Here is a 17,966-nt window from a genome sequence, read left to right as displayed (position 1 = left end):
AAGTCCCCTTTTCAAACCGTGTTGATTTAATTAATAACACTGCACTTGTCAAGCGAAACAACCTTAGACTTGAGACTTCGTTGAGGATCTGAATGACTCCGTGACCTTTTCATATTAGGGCAACTTAAAAGTCAATGCCTTTGGGACATTTTTTCCATTCTCTACTTGCACAATCCCATAATACAACACGTTTTGGGGATTCTTTACATAATTACCCTTGGGACTGTATCATGCTTCAGTAAAAAGGATATCCATTGTTTTAAGGGATTTGTGCAAGTAGTTAATTGAAAGCTACTAGAATCGAAACGGCTTCGTTGCAAGCAATATTCAAGACAGTTTTTGGGGCTTGTTATAATCCCGAAGATCGGGTGTTTTCGCAAGAATTTCACTCAAACAGAGAAAAACTGCGGTATTCCTTTGTTTTTGGTTGTTCATTACATATACAAGAAATCTCCATTCGTCTTAAACAAGACGCACTATGAAAGCGGTCGCTTCAGGCTCTGTTTTTGTTCGAATTCACTCAAGCACGATTGACATCCAAGATGGCGATCAATAAACAGCATCACAGATATACAACTTTAGGGCAAGAAAAATGACTGGAGTTTATAAAACAAGAACGATAAAGAACATCTTACAACATATTACAAATAAATTGCCGTTAGGTTTTTTTTTTTGCTCAAATTAGTACGGAGCTCTGTGTGCACCCACAGTTGATTGAGAAATCAACCGTATATGGCTAAGTAAAATTTCTTTATTGAGGCCACTACACTCTAATTAATACCATGGTAAACCGTAAGATAAACCGTAAGATCGGTAATAACATGTAAGCGGTTAATTCAACATCGAGTTTGCTAGTGTAGCGAAGCCGAATTAAACCCACATATAATTGACTCACGCGAATGGACAACGGTTTTTTATATATATTCGCCGAGCAGTTTTAATGCCTAAGCATTTAAAGTATACTGGATCTTCACATCAACATTTCCATGAAATGTAATTTCTGAGGGTTGAGTGATTGGTTAAATTAGTCAGAAAATAATATAGAGGGGCTTCCTGGCTATCATGCACGGGAGCTTTTGGGAGTTAGGATTTTTGGCGGGAGATTTTGGTCATTCTAGGTCAGTCAGTGTCCCTGTTTGCTTGCTTTTCTTTTTACTTCGATCAGTTTTTTTAAAGATCAGTTTATATTGTATATTCCGTTAAGTTGTTTCCTTTCCCCTCGGTCTTGTTCTTGTGCATTAGATGAGGAATACGTTTCCACATATTTTTTGGCCGCTTCTAAGGGGTGGTTTTATTCGTATCTGGCGAAGCACCTCTTCTCATAAGATTATAAACCTTCAAGAGTTATTGTATGGTCCTACGCTATAATTAGGATTTGTTTGCATTGTATGGTCGACTGACTCATCTCAATAAACTTTCACATTGAAACTCGGGCAAGTGTATTCAGAATGTTTCTTTTTCTTGATATACAAATGTATTATCAGTTTCATAGTTCAGATCGATTTGTTCTTACTCTTTTTCTTTTTCATATTTTGGTATATTTGCAATACCAGCTAAAACGCCGTCTTCCCTACTTACAAGCGAGTCAAATGTACCAAACTCAGCAACCTCCCCGTCTCTTAAGACTAAAATCATGTCACAGTCTTTGATTGTGTCCAACCGATGTGCTATCGTTATCACAGTACAGTTCTTCAATTTCTCGTGCACGGTGTTCCAGATGGTTTTCTCCGTTACTGGATCAACATGAGCGGTCGGCTCATCCAAAATAACGATTCTATTATGCTTCAATAAGATGCGCGCTAAACAAACAAGTTGTCTCTCTCCGACGCTCAAATTAGCCCCTCTCTCGAGCAATTCGTAATTTAATTGTCCATGGAGGTTTTCTACGAACGATTTGAGTCGCACGTCTTCAAGAGCAGCCCACAAATGAACATCTTCATGTTGATTCATTGGATCAAGATTTCGCCTCAGGGATCCACTGAACAGAACTGGGACTTGACCAAGAAAGGCAATACATCGCCTGGACTCTTGGAGGTTAATGTCGCTTATTCTCACTCCGTCGATAATGATGTCACCCTGAACGTCAGGCATGCGTAAAAGAGCAGCCACGAGAGATGATTTGCCTGCACCAGTCCTCCCAGCGACTCCTATCCTAGACTCACCTTCGAGCTTGAAATTCACGTTTCGCAATACCTGAGGTCCGCCTTCATAGTATGTCATAGTCACGTCCTGAAATATCACATCTCCATCACGTGGCCAATGTATGGAGGGACGTGAACTGGTTTTGTATCCTGGTTCAGACTCTAGATTTGTGTAGGTCATTACTCGCTCCACGGATGTCATAAGGTTTTCCACATCCGAGAACTGCCGAACTGTAAACTGAGTAGAAACCACAGTCTCCATGACGTACGTCAGAGAAAGTCCAGCAAGGGCTGAAAATTAAAATAAACTAAGGTATCATCAAAACAGTTTACAACCTAAGGAGATGATCAAACCTCTAGACGACGGCATTTAATTGCAGAGCAGACCCTGCATTTGTAGAGTGCAAAAGAACTCTCTGCTAAAGAGAAACCAGCGATGAAATGTTGTCTATATTCACTACTCAGCGTTGTCCAGTGTAATACCAGCCTTTGACGGCCATTCTATCCATTTCAAGGAACAACGAATGAAAACAAAGAGTCATCCAATAAGTTATTGAATACTGTCTGTGTCTTATTGGCGTGATTTTCACTCGGCTACAACCTCGTGATGGCTCATAGCTTAAAGGGGCACAGTCACGGAAAATTTACAATGTTCAGGTTAAAACTTGTTGAAACGCTTGAGCACTTTCGCTAAGATAGTTATCATATCAAAGGGCCAGAATTTGTCAAAATGATTTATCCATATTAATTGACTCTTTCTGCGATATTTTATAACGCCATGCATAAATTTAAAGTGCCCCTGTGATAAAGAAAAATCATTTCCTTTTTTTCTTCAGATTTTGAAAGTGCATTGCTTAACACCTCACTGGCAAAATTTGAGCTTTGATTTTTATCCAAAGGCCGTTTTCTTTGATTGTAAAGTTTGGATTTCACGGTCCACCATTATCCTCACTTTCAAAACTGACCGATTGGACCTCAGAGGGGTGGATCAAGGGAAAATTGACCTCAAAGGCTCACTCGCTTAAAATTTCAGCATGTGAATGCAGATTTTATATATGTGCAAAAAGCGTGTTTAAAAGTCTGAAAGCCCAAAACTCCCGTGCTGCATATCAATTCTGCGGCGTACACGCGCATTGCATTCTTAAACTAGTGAGCCTTTAACGTCATTTTCTCCTCGATCCAGCTCTCTCAAGATCTTAAAGGTTAGTAATGGCGGACCATGTCTTTTTGAAATCAAGGCTTAAAAGTGTGGTGGCTTTGAAATCCAAAGAAAAATAAGAATTGTTTTTTTGGTCACAGGGGCACTTTAACGTTGAACAATTTCTTCAAGTCTCAATGCAAATCAATCCCTATTATCTCTTTCCTCGGTTATAGCGACAGACGATAAAAACGAAACCTTCACTGCAGTGATTTCATCTTTGTAAGAGAATATAACATTCTTGTTTGCGCGCCATTAATACAAATCTTTTTCGGCCAAAAATCACGTGTCTTTATCGCTTTCATTGCTCCGACCTCAAGGTTTATAATGGTAATAGGACTGAATGGAGTCCCATTTGGTCTGTAATCATACGATTGATTTACAAAATCGGACGACCGCGTAGCGGGAGTTCGATTTGTTTAATCACGAGTATGATTTCAGACCAATTGGACGACACGAAGTTCTGTTACCAATTAATTATAACCATTACAATTTTCGAGAAAACAAAATTAATGCATTCCTTTTTCACTGTTAATGTTACAAATTCGTTCATTTTGGAAAATCCCCAGTTTGGTAGGTTGTTGCTATGGTTATTGTGATAAATTCTGTGATTGGTCGATTAAGCTGAGTGCACTTAATATGATTGGCTGATGTAACTGTCCGATTTCAGGTATCCGATTACAGCCAAATGTCCGATTTCACTGTCCGATTTCAACTCTAAACAATAATTAGTGAAAAATAAAGAAGTTAATGTACCAATATAATTTGAAAAAATTGTAATGGTTATGATTAGCAGTGATTCTGTACCTTTTTAAAACGGAATCGCTGGCAGTGAGTCGTGACAGGAAAGCAAAACAATTCAACCCGAGATAAATTCACCTGTCTGGCTGTCCACTTGACTAAAGGTAATCGGTCTTTTTAGTTTGCTAACCGAAAGGTAAGTTTATTAACTGTTCTGCACCAGGGTGGTCGAAATAGAAACAAACTCTTTGAGTACAGGAATAAAAACATCTCAGGAACGAATTACTTGACATTTGACTCTTCTCTGGAACGGAGTTCCCTTACGTTACTGTAGCCTAAATGTAACGCTTTGAGTAAGGTGTAGTATACATGAGCTTATTGACTTACCTGGATCCATCGAAAGAACAACCGAAGCAAGAGCTGCACACGTGACAAAGGGAACACACAAAAGGTCAACACGCAGACCAAACCACCTCGTACTTTCAAACACCATATAAAACGCTTGGTTGTGTAAGTCTTGATGCCTGATATTAACGGGAAGTAAAGGTGTCAAGTCATTTGCACTTAAAGAGAGACACAAACCCCAATCGTTTCAGGTGTGAGAAAAGTTTTCTAATCTTTAGAGGTTGTCAAGTCATTCCCGCAAAAACTGAAAAAAAAAATTTGAGAGAGTAGATAGGATCTCCGGTTTCCAAAGATTTACTAACTCTTTATAGGAACTGAAAATGAAGGAACTTAAAAGGCAACCAGAGCCTAGTTTAGCAGTCCCCTCTCTCGGAAAAAAATGGGATTCTTCCACAATTTTTTGCTGGAGGAAGAGACTGACTTCATGACCTCAGGCTGTGTGTAGTGTTTTCATTTTTTCGTAAAAAAAAGCTCTCTTTCCGAGTGTTCGCGAGTCACCATCAAAAAAGACATCAATTAAAAAGTAATTACATGTCGTTGAAGTTTAGAAGAAAATTTTGGTGAAGACGTTCGTTTGCATTTGTCATAGCTACAGTTTGGCATGAGCCAGAGGGAAAGAGTAGTAAAAAATAACAAACTGAAAGACTTTGACCATTTAAAGGCCTTTGGGAGGTTCAGCATCGCGTTCACGAGAAACCGGCACCAAACTGAATGGTCCGGGTTGTTGTTAAAAAAGCTTGAAAATTCTCTTCTTCTACGTTTTATCTCTTCCTCTTTCTTTTTTGGGAGACGGGTGGGGGGGTTGGAGGGATGAAATGTCGTTAATTATGCTAGGCATGTGATAAGGTAGAATTACACGTTGAGCTCTTTCACGAGTGTGGCACCGTGTCTCAAATGCTCAACAATACGGAGGAGGGGGTGGAGGGTTGCTTCATATCTGTAGCTAGCAGAAAGAGAAATCACATAAAAATCAACGACGGTATTTAATGATTTTTGTCCAAACGCAAAGTTCATCCAGACGATCGCTGTTTGTCGTGGACGTGTTCTCTCAATCTTATCATGTATCACATCATATCTTTACCTACTCTCGTATTTTAGAGTAGCTTGATGTAGCTAGTATACCGAGCATTAACCCTCCCCAACCATGACACACAACACCGGGAACTCTTTGCGAATAGTGGGTGGGTTCTTTTACGTCCCACAGGCTTATGAACATTGAAGGGTTGTGAGACAGGGCCTACGGTTTATAGTCCTTTTCTGAGAAGACATGAAACTCTAACCATTTGCGGACAACACTATCTCCTCAGTTATTTTAAGACCCTGAGTGTTGGTCCGGCCGGAGTCGAACTCACGACCTCCCGCATGGCAGCCTGGTGCTCAACCAATGTTAGTCATACCTGTAAAACTGTTCAATGAATACATCCTCCATCGTTCTTGTACGAATGGTGTCCAGGCCGGCCATGGTCTCTGAAAAATGCGAAAAGACTGGACTCCGACATATTGACTCTAATCTCTTCAGCTCTCGGGAAGTCTTAAGGTAATATCTGGTTAAGAGGAAAAACACTGCCAAAGTAGGAAGCAAGACTAGCAACAACCAAGGATTTGTGATGGCAGGTAAGAGGACTGCTGAAACGACAAGGAGCGTGAATTGGATACAAAGTACGAACGACTGAGGTAGTTGCTCGTCCATGCTTCCAATATCCTTTGAAAAACGGTTTAAGATTCTTCCAGTTGGATTTGTGTCGAAGAATAACAGCTGGGAGTGCAATATGGCCTTCACCATCTTATTGTGCAGTTGTTGTGAGGATCGAAGCGATGCAAGGAAAAAGAGAAAGACTCGGATGGCTGCAAGACCAAACGATACAGCTGTAGCACTGGTGTAAATTACGATGTTATCCATTTTTTGTTGCTGTTCCAAAGTTTGCTTTGATAAATAGGAAAGCCATACATCCGGAAAGACGACAGCAGCTGAAAGCAAGGACACAACAATAGTTGTAAACGATTTCAGTGATTGCTGGTGTTGTAATTTCAGACATCAATAAAGGGGTAAAGAAAGGCAAGGCAATGAAACGTCACTTCATAACCTAACTATGTACTATCGCGAGTATTTCAGGAATAATTTCATCTCACTGAGGTTTTATTTTAGGTGGCTCAAACTTATTTCCACAATTTCGAGGAAATGTCTTGTTACAAGGATTGACTCTTTTAACACTGCTTCACTTAACGTCAATGACCCTGCTTCTGTCTGACCACAAGGTATCATCACTCAACATCGCATTTTCATTTTCAAGTTTTTTCGATTTCGCTCGGATTTTCTCGCTTTTTTCACTCGAATTTTCTTACTTCCAAACTTTTGGAGTTTAAGGAATTAATAAAACAATTATTCCATTCGCGCTTGTTGGATATGAGACTGTCTATAGTGAACTAACATCTCATATCCAACTTGCTTAAGTTCCCCGGCTAACGTAATTCATCAGGACTGACCATACGATTGTTGTTCTTCGTTGAAACCCGCGGTTTATTTCCTTACTCGTTGTCGTCGCAGTTGCCACGGTTAAGGCCTGACATAAACTAACGTTACGTGAAAAAGGTTAAGAGAATAATAGGCCATTTCCGAGTTCTTGCCTGGCTCCTCCTCAAAGCGAGGCTAAGTGCGAAGTTTTTGTTATGAAAATTAGTATTCATTCTTATGTAAAGTAGAACTAATTACCATCACAAACCCTTCGCACTTAGACTCGCTTTGAAGAGGAGGTAGACATGAACTCGGAAATGGCCTATTGAAAGGGATGCACACTTAAACATTAACTGCTTTAATTATCCCGCCTTAACTTTCCACAAATCAAACGCTCTGAGTAAAATGCTACATATGCACAAAATTGGCTCGACTTACGTTGTGTGAGAAGAAAAAAAGCAATCAAGGCAACAATGAAAACTGGATGCATTCCACTCTTAAAGTAATCCCAATAGAGACGAAATGACACGTTTCCAATCGCGCGATCCTCTTCAGGAATTTCTAGTCCATTTGGTTTGTCACCAGATGATTGGCTGCTAAGTGAATCTTTCTTGATCTGATATTCGCCAACGGAGGTATTCGAGAGAACTTCCTCTCTACCACGTGTCCGTCTTAGCTGGGGTTTAACCTTTTGCTGGACACGACCGTTGCTCAAAACAATAACTTGATCAGCTTTTTGAAGATGACTGGAATGATGAGAAGCTAAAACTCGAATCTTCTTATCCAGAAGATCACAAATGCACTTCTCAAAGATATGGTCACCAACTTTTTGATCTACAGCGCTGAGTGGATCATCAAGGATGTATACATCGGCAAATGAATAAACAGCTCGGGCTAGGCTTACACGAGCTTTTTGACCACCACTGAGAACGGCTCCTCTCTGCCCCACAATTGTGTCATCTTCGTCTGGAAATAGTTGAATATCTTCCCTCAGGCCGCAAGCCTCGACAACCGTAAAATACCACTGGGGATCAAATGGGAGATTGAATAAAATGTTTTCCTTAATGGTCCCAGAAAACAACCAAGGCACTTGAGGAACATACGCTAGAGTTCCTGGAAACCGTCCAGCTCCATCAGAGAGAATGACCCCCCCGGCAATAGCGGAGAGCAATGTCGATTTTCCACTCCCTACCTGACCACAGATAATGGTGAGACTATTTCTTGGTGTTACGAAGCTGATATCGTCTAGAAGACGTTTGTTCTCGGCTCCTGTATTCATCTTATAACTTAGATTTGAAACAACCAGAGCGTTTTCTGAGTCTTCGTAACCGATGATCTCTTCCTGGTCATAGTTTTTGCCATTATTTTTGCCACTCTGGTTTATTTTTAAAGGATCCCTTGCTTTTTTCTCTGGTATATCGCCGTTGCTGCTTAATGTGGTATCATCTTTTGACAAACTCTTGAAAGGGGTAGAGCCTTTGGAGGATGATGGTAAGTCTTCCAAAAGTAAGAAATCCCTCATCCTGCCGAGTGACACAACTGCTTCAAACGCAACTTGGAGACCTTTCCCCAAGTAAGTCGAAACAATTACTCTAAAGAGATTCATAAAGGAAAGCAGCATAAATGCGTTTACCGGCGTTAACCTCCGATCACTCAGCACGAGAAACAGAGCCGAAAGAAAAACAGCAATTGAAGATGAGCAGCATATGATTGCTTCGACAGTTGACACCAACAGACTCTTCTGCCGAATCTTACTGATTTCTTGTCTGCAATGAGAAAACGTGTCTGTTAAATGTTTTAAAAACTGAAACACTAGAAAGAATTTGAAAAAAAAAAAACAGATTTCGATTCCCGGAGGATAAATGAGGACACCAACAAGCCTATTGTTGCCTTGACGTCATAGGAGGGCACTCTATAGAATGTTTTCGCTCATGTGACCAGCAGTCATATTTGCATACCAGACTAAAACAAGAGGAGGAGTGTTTTTTATAAAAATATAGTACAATTCCCAAAAGAATATTTCACTCCTTCAACATGGCGGCCGTGACACCATGTGAAAACACTCTATTAGATTCCCTGAGGATAAAGGAAGACTTTAGACAGCAATGACCAGAACAAGGTTGCTGACCAGCGGTTTTCGTTAAAACAATGGTTTGCTGGGGGTGCTGAGTCTCCCGGGCTCAGAAAACCTGGTTGTGGTTATTTAAGGTTTTTCCGAGGATAAATGGGGACATCCGAACAAGCCAAAAGGAGAATCTTTATTTACATTTTTTGCCTCATTAGCATACGCCCGTCGTTTTCTAATCTATGAGCCAAAACATCAGTACTGAATCTTGAAAGTGCATTAGATAATGAGCTATCTCTGAGACTTTGAGCGCAATTTTTATCAGATAATCTCTAAGTAATGACGCTTTGAAAATTCGAAATTTTACGAAGAATTTATGGGTTCATTTAGCGCTTTGGCCATCCAAGTTTTTCTCTGTTTTTGATGGCTCGTTCGTTATCAAAGCTTAAAGGCTTAAAATTGGAGATTTGTCAGCAAACTCGTTTGTTCATGAGACAAAAATAGTGACGACAGCAAAGATTCCCCCATAGCAGTGTTAAGGCACGCTATTATTGTTGCCGTGACGCTCATGTCACGTCACGTCATGTCACGCTTTCGCTCATGTGATTAGCAGTCATATTTGGATACTAAAACAAAAGAAAGAATTTTTTTTACAAAAATACAGCTCAATTCCCAAAAGAATATTTCACTCCTCCAACATGGCCGCTGTTTGTTTGTTTGTTTGATTCCTCCAATATGGCCGTCGTGACGTTATAAGAAACACTCTATAAGATGCTGAAGTCTAATTTAATTTTTTTTTTTTGAGTGGCCTTTTGCACACATTAACTTTTAAATAATCAAATACAGTCATCCAGCCACCATAAAGCTGCTACGATTTTGGATAGGTGGTGGTTTTCAAAATCTCTTGAGACTGAGGTGACAATAACGTAATGTACATTTGCTGATGAGCGAACGGAAGAAGCTAATGAGAGATCTTTTGTCCTGGTGAACCAGCAAAACGGCGACAACGTAACCTGAGGTCACGGCGGCCACGCTGGTGTTCCAAGACAAAGGAATGCCAGCCATGATGGTGTACAAAACTAATCCTCTGGGATTTTAACTCTATTTTTATGCAAATACTTTCTTTTGTTTCAGTAATCCAATATGGCGGCCGGTCACGTGAGTGAAAACGCTCCATTGGATGGTTTGATGACAAACCCTATTTTCATCGATGCACTAACATAACATCCATTCCATTTATCAATCATTCCATCATCAATGAAATGGAATCGATGATGGCAGCGATCAATTATTACATCGATGGAGCTTTGCCTAGATTGATCATTCCACCGTTGGACTATTCATTGATGGGAACGTTGCAATTAACGTCACTTATCAATCATCCACAGAACAAGCATGACAGCTCTCGATCGATCTATATATGGATCACGCCATCAATCCCATCCATCGATCTCGTCATCAAGCATTGACTTTACTAAACAGCAAATTATTAGTCAATTCAAGTTATTAAGCCATTGATTAATTGATTGCAAGATTGCAAGATTAAGTCAACAGGTTAATCAACGTTTCAATAATTTCAATTTAAGGTATGTATCTTACCTTCTAATTTTCTTTACTCTCTCTTCATAGTTTTGTTCCCAGGCATGAGTCTTCACAGCACGTATCCCGGACACCAACTCATTCATAAGCGCAATACGTTTGTCAGTCACATGAGCCGTTTGCCATCTCAGTTTTCCAACCAGACAAGACACGAATAGAAAATAAAGAACAATAACGAGTAGAAAAAGGATTCCAGCGAGCGCCCTCCAATCGAAAAGGTTGAGAAACAAGTAAACAACAAGAGGGATAAAATAGGTCATTGCTATCATGTCAAAAAAATACCGAGGCGCTAGCTCTAAACGCTGTAAGTCATTGGATAACAGATCGATGACTTGGCCTTCTCGAAACTGTTGCAATGTTTGGTGTTCCACACGAGTAATCTGTAGCCAAATACAAAGAAGAATATAATCAGGAGATGATGAAATCCACTACTATCACTACCATTACCACTACCCACTTAAAGTGCATGTCAAAGAGAAAACAGAGAAGTATTAGGATCTGGCGAGTATTCTTCCTTCCAGTTAGGCTAGCAGTTCCAAGATTTTTGTTCAGTACCGAGTGAGCCCGAGTCACAGGCTCTTTATCTGTGGTTTTCGAATTAAATTCAGAATGACATTTTGCTGCGACAAGAGTGAAGGGTCCCTTGACATAATATGATCTTACCTTCGAATATATGATTCCCTTTAGCGCACTGCACAGCCTGGCGCCTTGAACTTCAGCCAACCAACATTGCAAATGTGTGGCAAAACTTCTTCCCACGGAGACGACCCCCAAAAGCACGGCGCAAGCGTACATCATTTTTTTGTCTTGACTGTGGGTATTGATGAGGTTCGACAGGATGACACCAAGAAGCAAGGGCCGAAGAATGCAAAACATCGTATCAACTAGCCCTAATACAAGCAGTATGAACACTTCTGTAGTGGGAAGCATCTTCAACACACATCTCCACAATCGAGGCCTTTTTCCACATTTTTGACGAACTTCTCTTTCGTCATTCCAAATTTCTTGAAGCTTTTCAGTGAGAACTTTTGTTTTGTTTTGTTCTTCAATTGGCAGAAGATCTGATTCTTCCAAATGACGGGAATTTCCAGTCTTGAACGTTTCAGTGATCCAGTTAAAGAACAAAACAGAAAAAACACTTCTCCTTTCCTGGCAAGGAGATGAAGTTTCTGCACCGTTTGAAACTTTGTTGTATCCTACGACTGGCATGATCTGTAACGACAACAAAATGTTGGAATAAAAAAAAAGGCACTCTACTCGTCTAACACAACCCGTCAAGGCGTTTTAAGACATTAGCGACCTTCAGATTGGAGTACGAGGACGACAACGACTACGAGTTCTCAGTTCTGAGCACAAATCGTTCTTCAAGCGTAATGCGCCTGCCCAGTACAGAAATCTCGCACTCGTAGTCGTTCTCGTACTCCAATCTGAACTGAGGTCGCTATTAACGTATATATACAGGAACCACTCAACAATATTAGTCTTTATACATGGAGCATGAAGCATAAAAAAACCTCTTATTTCAGGCGGTGACATTTCAAGCATGAAGCTTGTTGGTCCATGGTGAGAGTAGAAGGAAATAAAATAAAATAAAACTAGACGCTCCAAGAAGCGTACACTGGGTTGCCTGTGGTACAAAAACAGAAGGCACTGAATTGGGTGGTATTGAAATACAGGGTTCCAGTTAATTTTTTTCAAGTGGGGGATCATTAAGACCATTTGAAGGGTCACCCAGATGTCGTGCCAGTAGTGGCCCTTTGACTCACACGTTCACACGTTTAAATATTTTGTAATGTCTTGTCCCATTTTGAGGTCTTAGTTTTTTAAGCTTTGGTCAAATTCAGTTTAAGATAACAACAATTCATTTGTTTCTCCTTTAAATAAATAGCCTGCAAAAAACACTAACTGCAAATTGCTCAGACGGACGTTTTCCTGCATGTCATGCATGTCTTGCAGTTGCACTAAGCAAACGTCTATTGTACACACCAAGGAAGGACTGAAGATGTTGTTTCCGCTTCATAATTCCTCTTCTTTTCATTCTAATCTGATGCCAGGTCAAAATAGTTTTGGCTTTACGTTTGCATCAAAAAGTACCGTAAAAGCCGGGAGTTAACAGTAAAAGACCAGACAAAAGACTCTGAATCGAATTCTCATTGAAAGATTAATGACAATCGATCGTAAAAACACGAAAATGTTTGCAGTCTCTTAGTTTTATGAATCAAGGGAAAGGTCATGATGTTCTGCAACCATAAAGGTGCACGTGATCACCTTGTGTCAACTGAATGAACTAAGGGAAAGAATGTTAATCGTTCTTCGTTTTCAGAGTAAAACAACGCACTTTTTGGCCAAGAAACTTCCGTTTTTGGTTTTTTAATTTTGTTGTAATATTCAACTGAATATTTACATTTCATCTGTCCGGTCAGGAAGCCTTCTTTGTCGGGTTTCTGAGAAACACATGTATTTTGACTTCAGGGTGAACTATTTACACAATCACGAGGTTGGGCGGCCATGTAATTGAAAATCTAAACATTTATGACATACAAAAACAGACTTGCGAAGTATTGCAAATCACACTGCTGACAAGCAAAAAAGCTAAAGAAATGATTAATAAATGACGTTTTTTTACTATCTGAATGTTTTTGGGTTAGAGTAAAGCGATATATTGTCGAAAAATCTTCGTGTTAAAGGAGCTATGTCACGCAAATGATGTAATTTCATGACACTCAAAATTCGCAAAAAGCACAAGTTTAATGTAAACAATCTTCGCACTAGTAAGTCGTAGGAATAAATTGGATTAACCAGGAAGTTAAAGAAATATTCTTGGCTTCCCAAATAAACTTCATTTTACACTATAATGACAAAACATACATTTTTCTGAGGTTAAAACTTGGCTACCTATTAATCATTTGTAGAGAGAAAAAAATTCCTGTCTCCTCGCGTATCACCTTTCAACGCACGTATGCAAATTTGTTAAGCTCGAATATTACACAAAATTATGAATTCATAAAGACCACTTTTCCAGCGAAAAATCTATTGAAACAAACAACATGAAGACAAGAAGAAAAGAAACCCAATCGTGTCAAATTACCATACGCAACAAACCCTTTCCTGAAGAACCTTTCCTTGAATAATGAAGCACAAAATAGACGACAAGCTTTCTTTCAAATAATTCTTGGCTGTCATATTTGCAATTATTTTTTTACCAGAAGACTGTGCAGAGTTGATTAAAAATAAATACAAATAGCCAGACAATAGAGATCACAGATTCATTTAACGGTTTTCGATTCCTGCTCTGTCTTTGTTGAGCCCATAAGTTGCCAGACAATTTTCCATTTGGTCTCAGTGTTGTACATAACACCACACTTGGTAAAATATTAGAAATACAGCTCACTTTGATTACGGCTTGACGGGCGAAAGATTGTTCTCGAAGTCCATTACTCGTTGCTTTTAACATTCCAGATATTTATTTTTCACCGCCTGTCTTGTTTATCCAATTGACGTTTCATTCTTGAGCTCCATAAGGCTTTATTTTTGTTTAAGGATGCACTAAAACGCCATTCGCATTACAATGACTTTCGAATCTATTGCATGTTAATTAAATGTTCTACTGTGTCCACCGGATAAAATATATGCATTTCTACTACCCGCTCAAACCCACCAAACATACGCGCAGAAGACTTTACGCACAAAGACACTGCTTAGCAGGGGAGGGGCAGGAAAGACTTTTCCCGACACGAAAAAAAAATTCAACCCATTTTCCAACTGGAATGCCTATGACAACCCAGTAACAATAGTGATAAAAAACAGCGTTAGCTAAAAAAAAAAAAACCCAACTGGAACATTAAGCAACCAGTTGTCTGTTTACAGTTTGAGGACGCAGAATTATTGTGGAGACTATTGCAGACCTTTTGCAAGCCTGATCTCTCGTAAACAAGGCAATCCTTACGAGCTTACCATTAACTTCCCTTCGCTGGTAACATATATAATAAAGTAGACTATAACAAAAGAAAATTCCTTTATTTTCACTGATAGGGCCAATCAACAAGTCTAGAGACATTGCTGGTATGAACTTGTAATCAGCTTAAAGCGAACCTCCACTAAAACAAAAAAATAACTTTAAACCACAGAACATAATTTTTACAACTAAAAGTGTTCAAACTTTTTTCAATGAAAGTGTTTGTATCCGCAAAAATGAATTTCAAAAACGCTTGTTTTGGCTTTCAAATTTCCCGGACGCCGCCATCTTGAACAATTGTGACGTGTCGTGGTTGCCCTATTGTTCTGACACGACACAAAGAGCGTTTGATCTGGAACAATAGGCCTTATTCACGATAGCCGCCATGTTGGTTTTCAAATTGTCATGCAAATTGCCATGTGTTATGCTGGGGGGCAAACATTAGAATAACGGCAAATTGCAGAAAATGGGCTCGTCGAAATATTGAAATAACATTGCAAAAAATCCATTTTAGTATTCAGAATTAAGTACCTTTTATAATAATTTTAAATCTTTTGATTGCCTTTGACATTTTGACTTTCTACTTCGTTATCTGCTCATTTTTCGCTAAAAAAAACGACGAAGTAACTTGTGTAATGATTGAATTGTACCGCTTAGGTGATAAACATTCCATGAACGTGAAGAAAATCATCTGCGTGGCTAAGATGTTCTTTATAACATCTCGAACTTGTGTTGTTTGCCCCCTCAGAAGTGTGTAGCTAATTTTCATGATAATAGCAAATCCAACATGGCGGCCATCGTGAATAAGGTCTATTGAGCAATCATGATACGTCACAATTATTCAAGATGGCGGCACCCGGGAAATTTGAAAGCCAAAACAAGCGTTTTTGAAATTCCTTGTAACAATTTTAACTGTAAACATTATGTTCTGTGGTTTCAAGTTATTTTGTTGTTTTATTGGAGGTTCCCTTTAATAAAAAATATAAATCATGAAAATCTACTTTAAATTAACAAACAGTAAAATCTGAAAATATCTGAAAAATCTACGATAAATATGAACGAAAACGAGTTTTCCGAAGATGGAGCTTAAGACAGGACGGTCGAAAATGTATCGGGCATATTTTGACTAGACAAATATTAAATACTATACACCTTATTCCAAATTGGTCGCCATTTTAGTATTCTTTTGTTTCCATGCAAATTGGCCCTTATGGCCTCGCCAGTTTAAAACGTAAAATTCAAAAGAATATTCTACTTTGAACAAGGCCATAAGGGCCAATTTGCATGGAAACAAAAGAATACTAAAATGGGGGCCATTTTAATATAAGGTGTATAACACATAGTTGACATCATGATAATAGACATAACAATTGGATCGGAAGTGTAAGTTCTCTGACATTGTAATTAATTAATGCCAGTCTTGTTTGAAGATTAATTTAAAGAACACAACTAACAAACTTACGATTCAAGAGCTAACGTTTCTTAACTCTTGCCTGATATCTTCCATTCTGCAACAATAAGAATCCTCTGTTATGCTTTATTTGTTAGCGTCCTTCTCTTAAAATTAGATGTAAATAAGCGTCAGGAAAAAGGCAAGCATCGCTACGGTTCAAAGAAGCGTTGGCAAAATTGACATGCCGAGCTTATAACAAAGGTATGGCGACGCCGGTGATAGTAATTTTACAAATACTCTACGTAATTGTACGCTTGGTTTCGCAAGCGTGTTCCGACAAAACAAGGTGTCCTTTTTACAAAGAAATACTACATTTGGATGACATTGGATGCCCTTTTAACCGATAACCAATCTTACCTTTGGTTTTCCAGATGTATTCATGTCCACACCGTCATAGAATAAACAGCGTCAGCGTAAAGCCTGGGATAGGTTTCAGGGCGATTTTAAAATTTTTGCATGGGAGCACAAAACTCTTTTTATTGCCTTTGCAACCAATTTGATGCACTGGGATGACCCGCGGGAAAACCGGTAGCGAGATCGGACCGTCCCCAAAAGCGTTGAGACTAAATCTACTTTTAAAGAGTTACGGTGAAGAGCTTTCGGGCAACCATTGACCTGTAAAACATCAAAAACACATTGCCGCTCCTCAGTCTTACAATAATGAGATAGCAACTGAGTAAGATGGCAGACATTCACCCAATGAAAAACGAGTGATCAGTTTTCTGGCAATTAAAAAGGTGGGAGTCAAAAGCAAGTTATTTGTAAGTGTCTGTGATTTTAATAAATTTCGACGGTGCGTTTTTTCGATAGTTAAATCAAGAAAAGCCCGGGCAAACGAGTACAACTTTCAGGTACAATGGTGAATTGAATAAACGGCTTAGCAGAATTTCAATGCGACAAATCCGCGTCATTCTTGAAAACCGCAAAATTGACATCGTCGACAAATCACTTGCACAACAAAGGTTGGACCGACGAAGAAACCAAATCCCTTTGCTGTACATCTTCCATTACGATGATCGCACTGCATGGCAGGAAAAAGGGGAAAGCAAGCAGCTGTGTAAAAACTTGACAAAATGAGTGGTGTTCAAACAAAAAGACAACAAATATCTCAAATTCTCTAGAGGCAGAGGTCTTTTGTTTCAAGAAAGCGTCTACTCAGTCTTTTTTCTGAAACTCTAATACCAATATTGGCTGGAATTTTAGTGAAGAGGGGAACGTCACTGCATGATACCAACTTGTCTTCAAAGCAGCATCAAACCTTGTCTGTTCGTCACTGAACCAAGTTGAAATGTGAAACTTAATAAATTCAGTGTCAATATTGGTTTATTTCTCGTTCTAACTGAGAGAATTTGTTTTCCCTGTTCTGTTATTAACTTCAGTGTCAATATTGGTTTATTACTCGTTCTAATTGAGAGAATTTGTTTTCCCTGTTCTGTTGAGCAGGCATGTTGCCCATGTCAGACAACGGCTGGGTTTCCAGGAGCTTCGCGATGCGGTGAAACATTTTTCTTTTGTCTTTGACTGTCTCGTTTCGTGTAGTCATAGCATGTTAGTATAAGACGAAGGAATAACTTTCCAACTGAGATTATTTTCGGGCAAGCAATTGCCGTCAACGAATCTTTGAAAAATTCAAGCGGCTGTTATGACCGAAGGGATATCGATGCAATATTCATCAACTGAGGCCAGAAAAATTTCCGAGTCCTCCTTCACTGTATTGAAATCACTTCAATCATCTATTTGGTAACTAGGTAATTATGAGGATTTTGTGGATCACTACGAGTCACAATTACATCCGCTTCGGAATGTTAATGCATCAAGAAAGTGGATTGCATGAAGCAGTCGATCACCACAAAAAAGGCTTGAGTCTTTGCAAATGCTACATCTAGAGTTAAATGTAGTCTTACCTTCAGTCGGCTATCATATCCCCAAAGCTTCAAACGACCAAAAACATCTTAAA

General features: G+C 39.2%; 1 protein-coding gene across 1 annotated transcript; it reads right to left on the bottom strand.

The window, feature by feature from the left end:
* Positions 1-734: 734 nt before the first annotated feature.
* Positions 735-16,503, bottom strand: LOC138032233 (ATP-binding cassette sub-family C member 4-like). Its single transcript, XM_068879863.1, has 8 exons — positions 16,367-16,503; positions 16,019-16,064; positions 11,265-11,813; positions 10,602-10,981; positions 7,376-8,703; positions 5,883-6,453; positions 4,468-4,604; positions 735-2,432 (listed from the first exon to the last, which is right to left on the bottom strand). Exons 3-8 carry the CDS (start codon positions 11,808-11,810, stop codon positions 1,510-1,512), a joined length of 3,885 nt encoding a protein of 1,294 aa, XP_068735964.1. The 5' UTR covers positions 11,811-11,813; positions 16,019-16,064; positions 16,367-16,503; the 3' UTR covers positions 735-1,509.
* Positions 16,504-17,966: the final 1,463 nt, after the last annotated feature.

The sequence above is a fragment of the Montipora capricornis genome, chromosome 14, assembly GCF_036669925.1.
Source record: "Montipora capricornis isolate CH-2021 chromosome 14, ASM3666992v2, whole genome shotgun sequence".
Taxonomy (NCBI): Eukaryota; Metazoa; Cnidaria; class Anthozoa; order Scleractinia; family Acroporidae; genus Montipora; species Montipora capricornis.
This window is presented reverse-complemented; position numbering and strand designations above follow the sequence as displayed.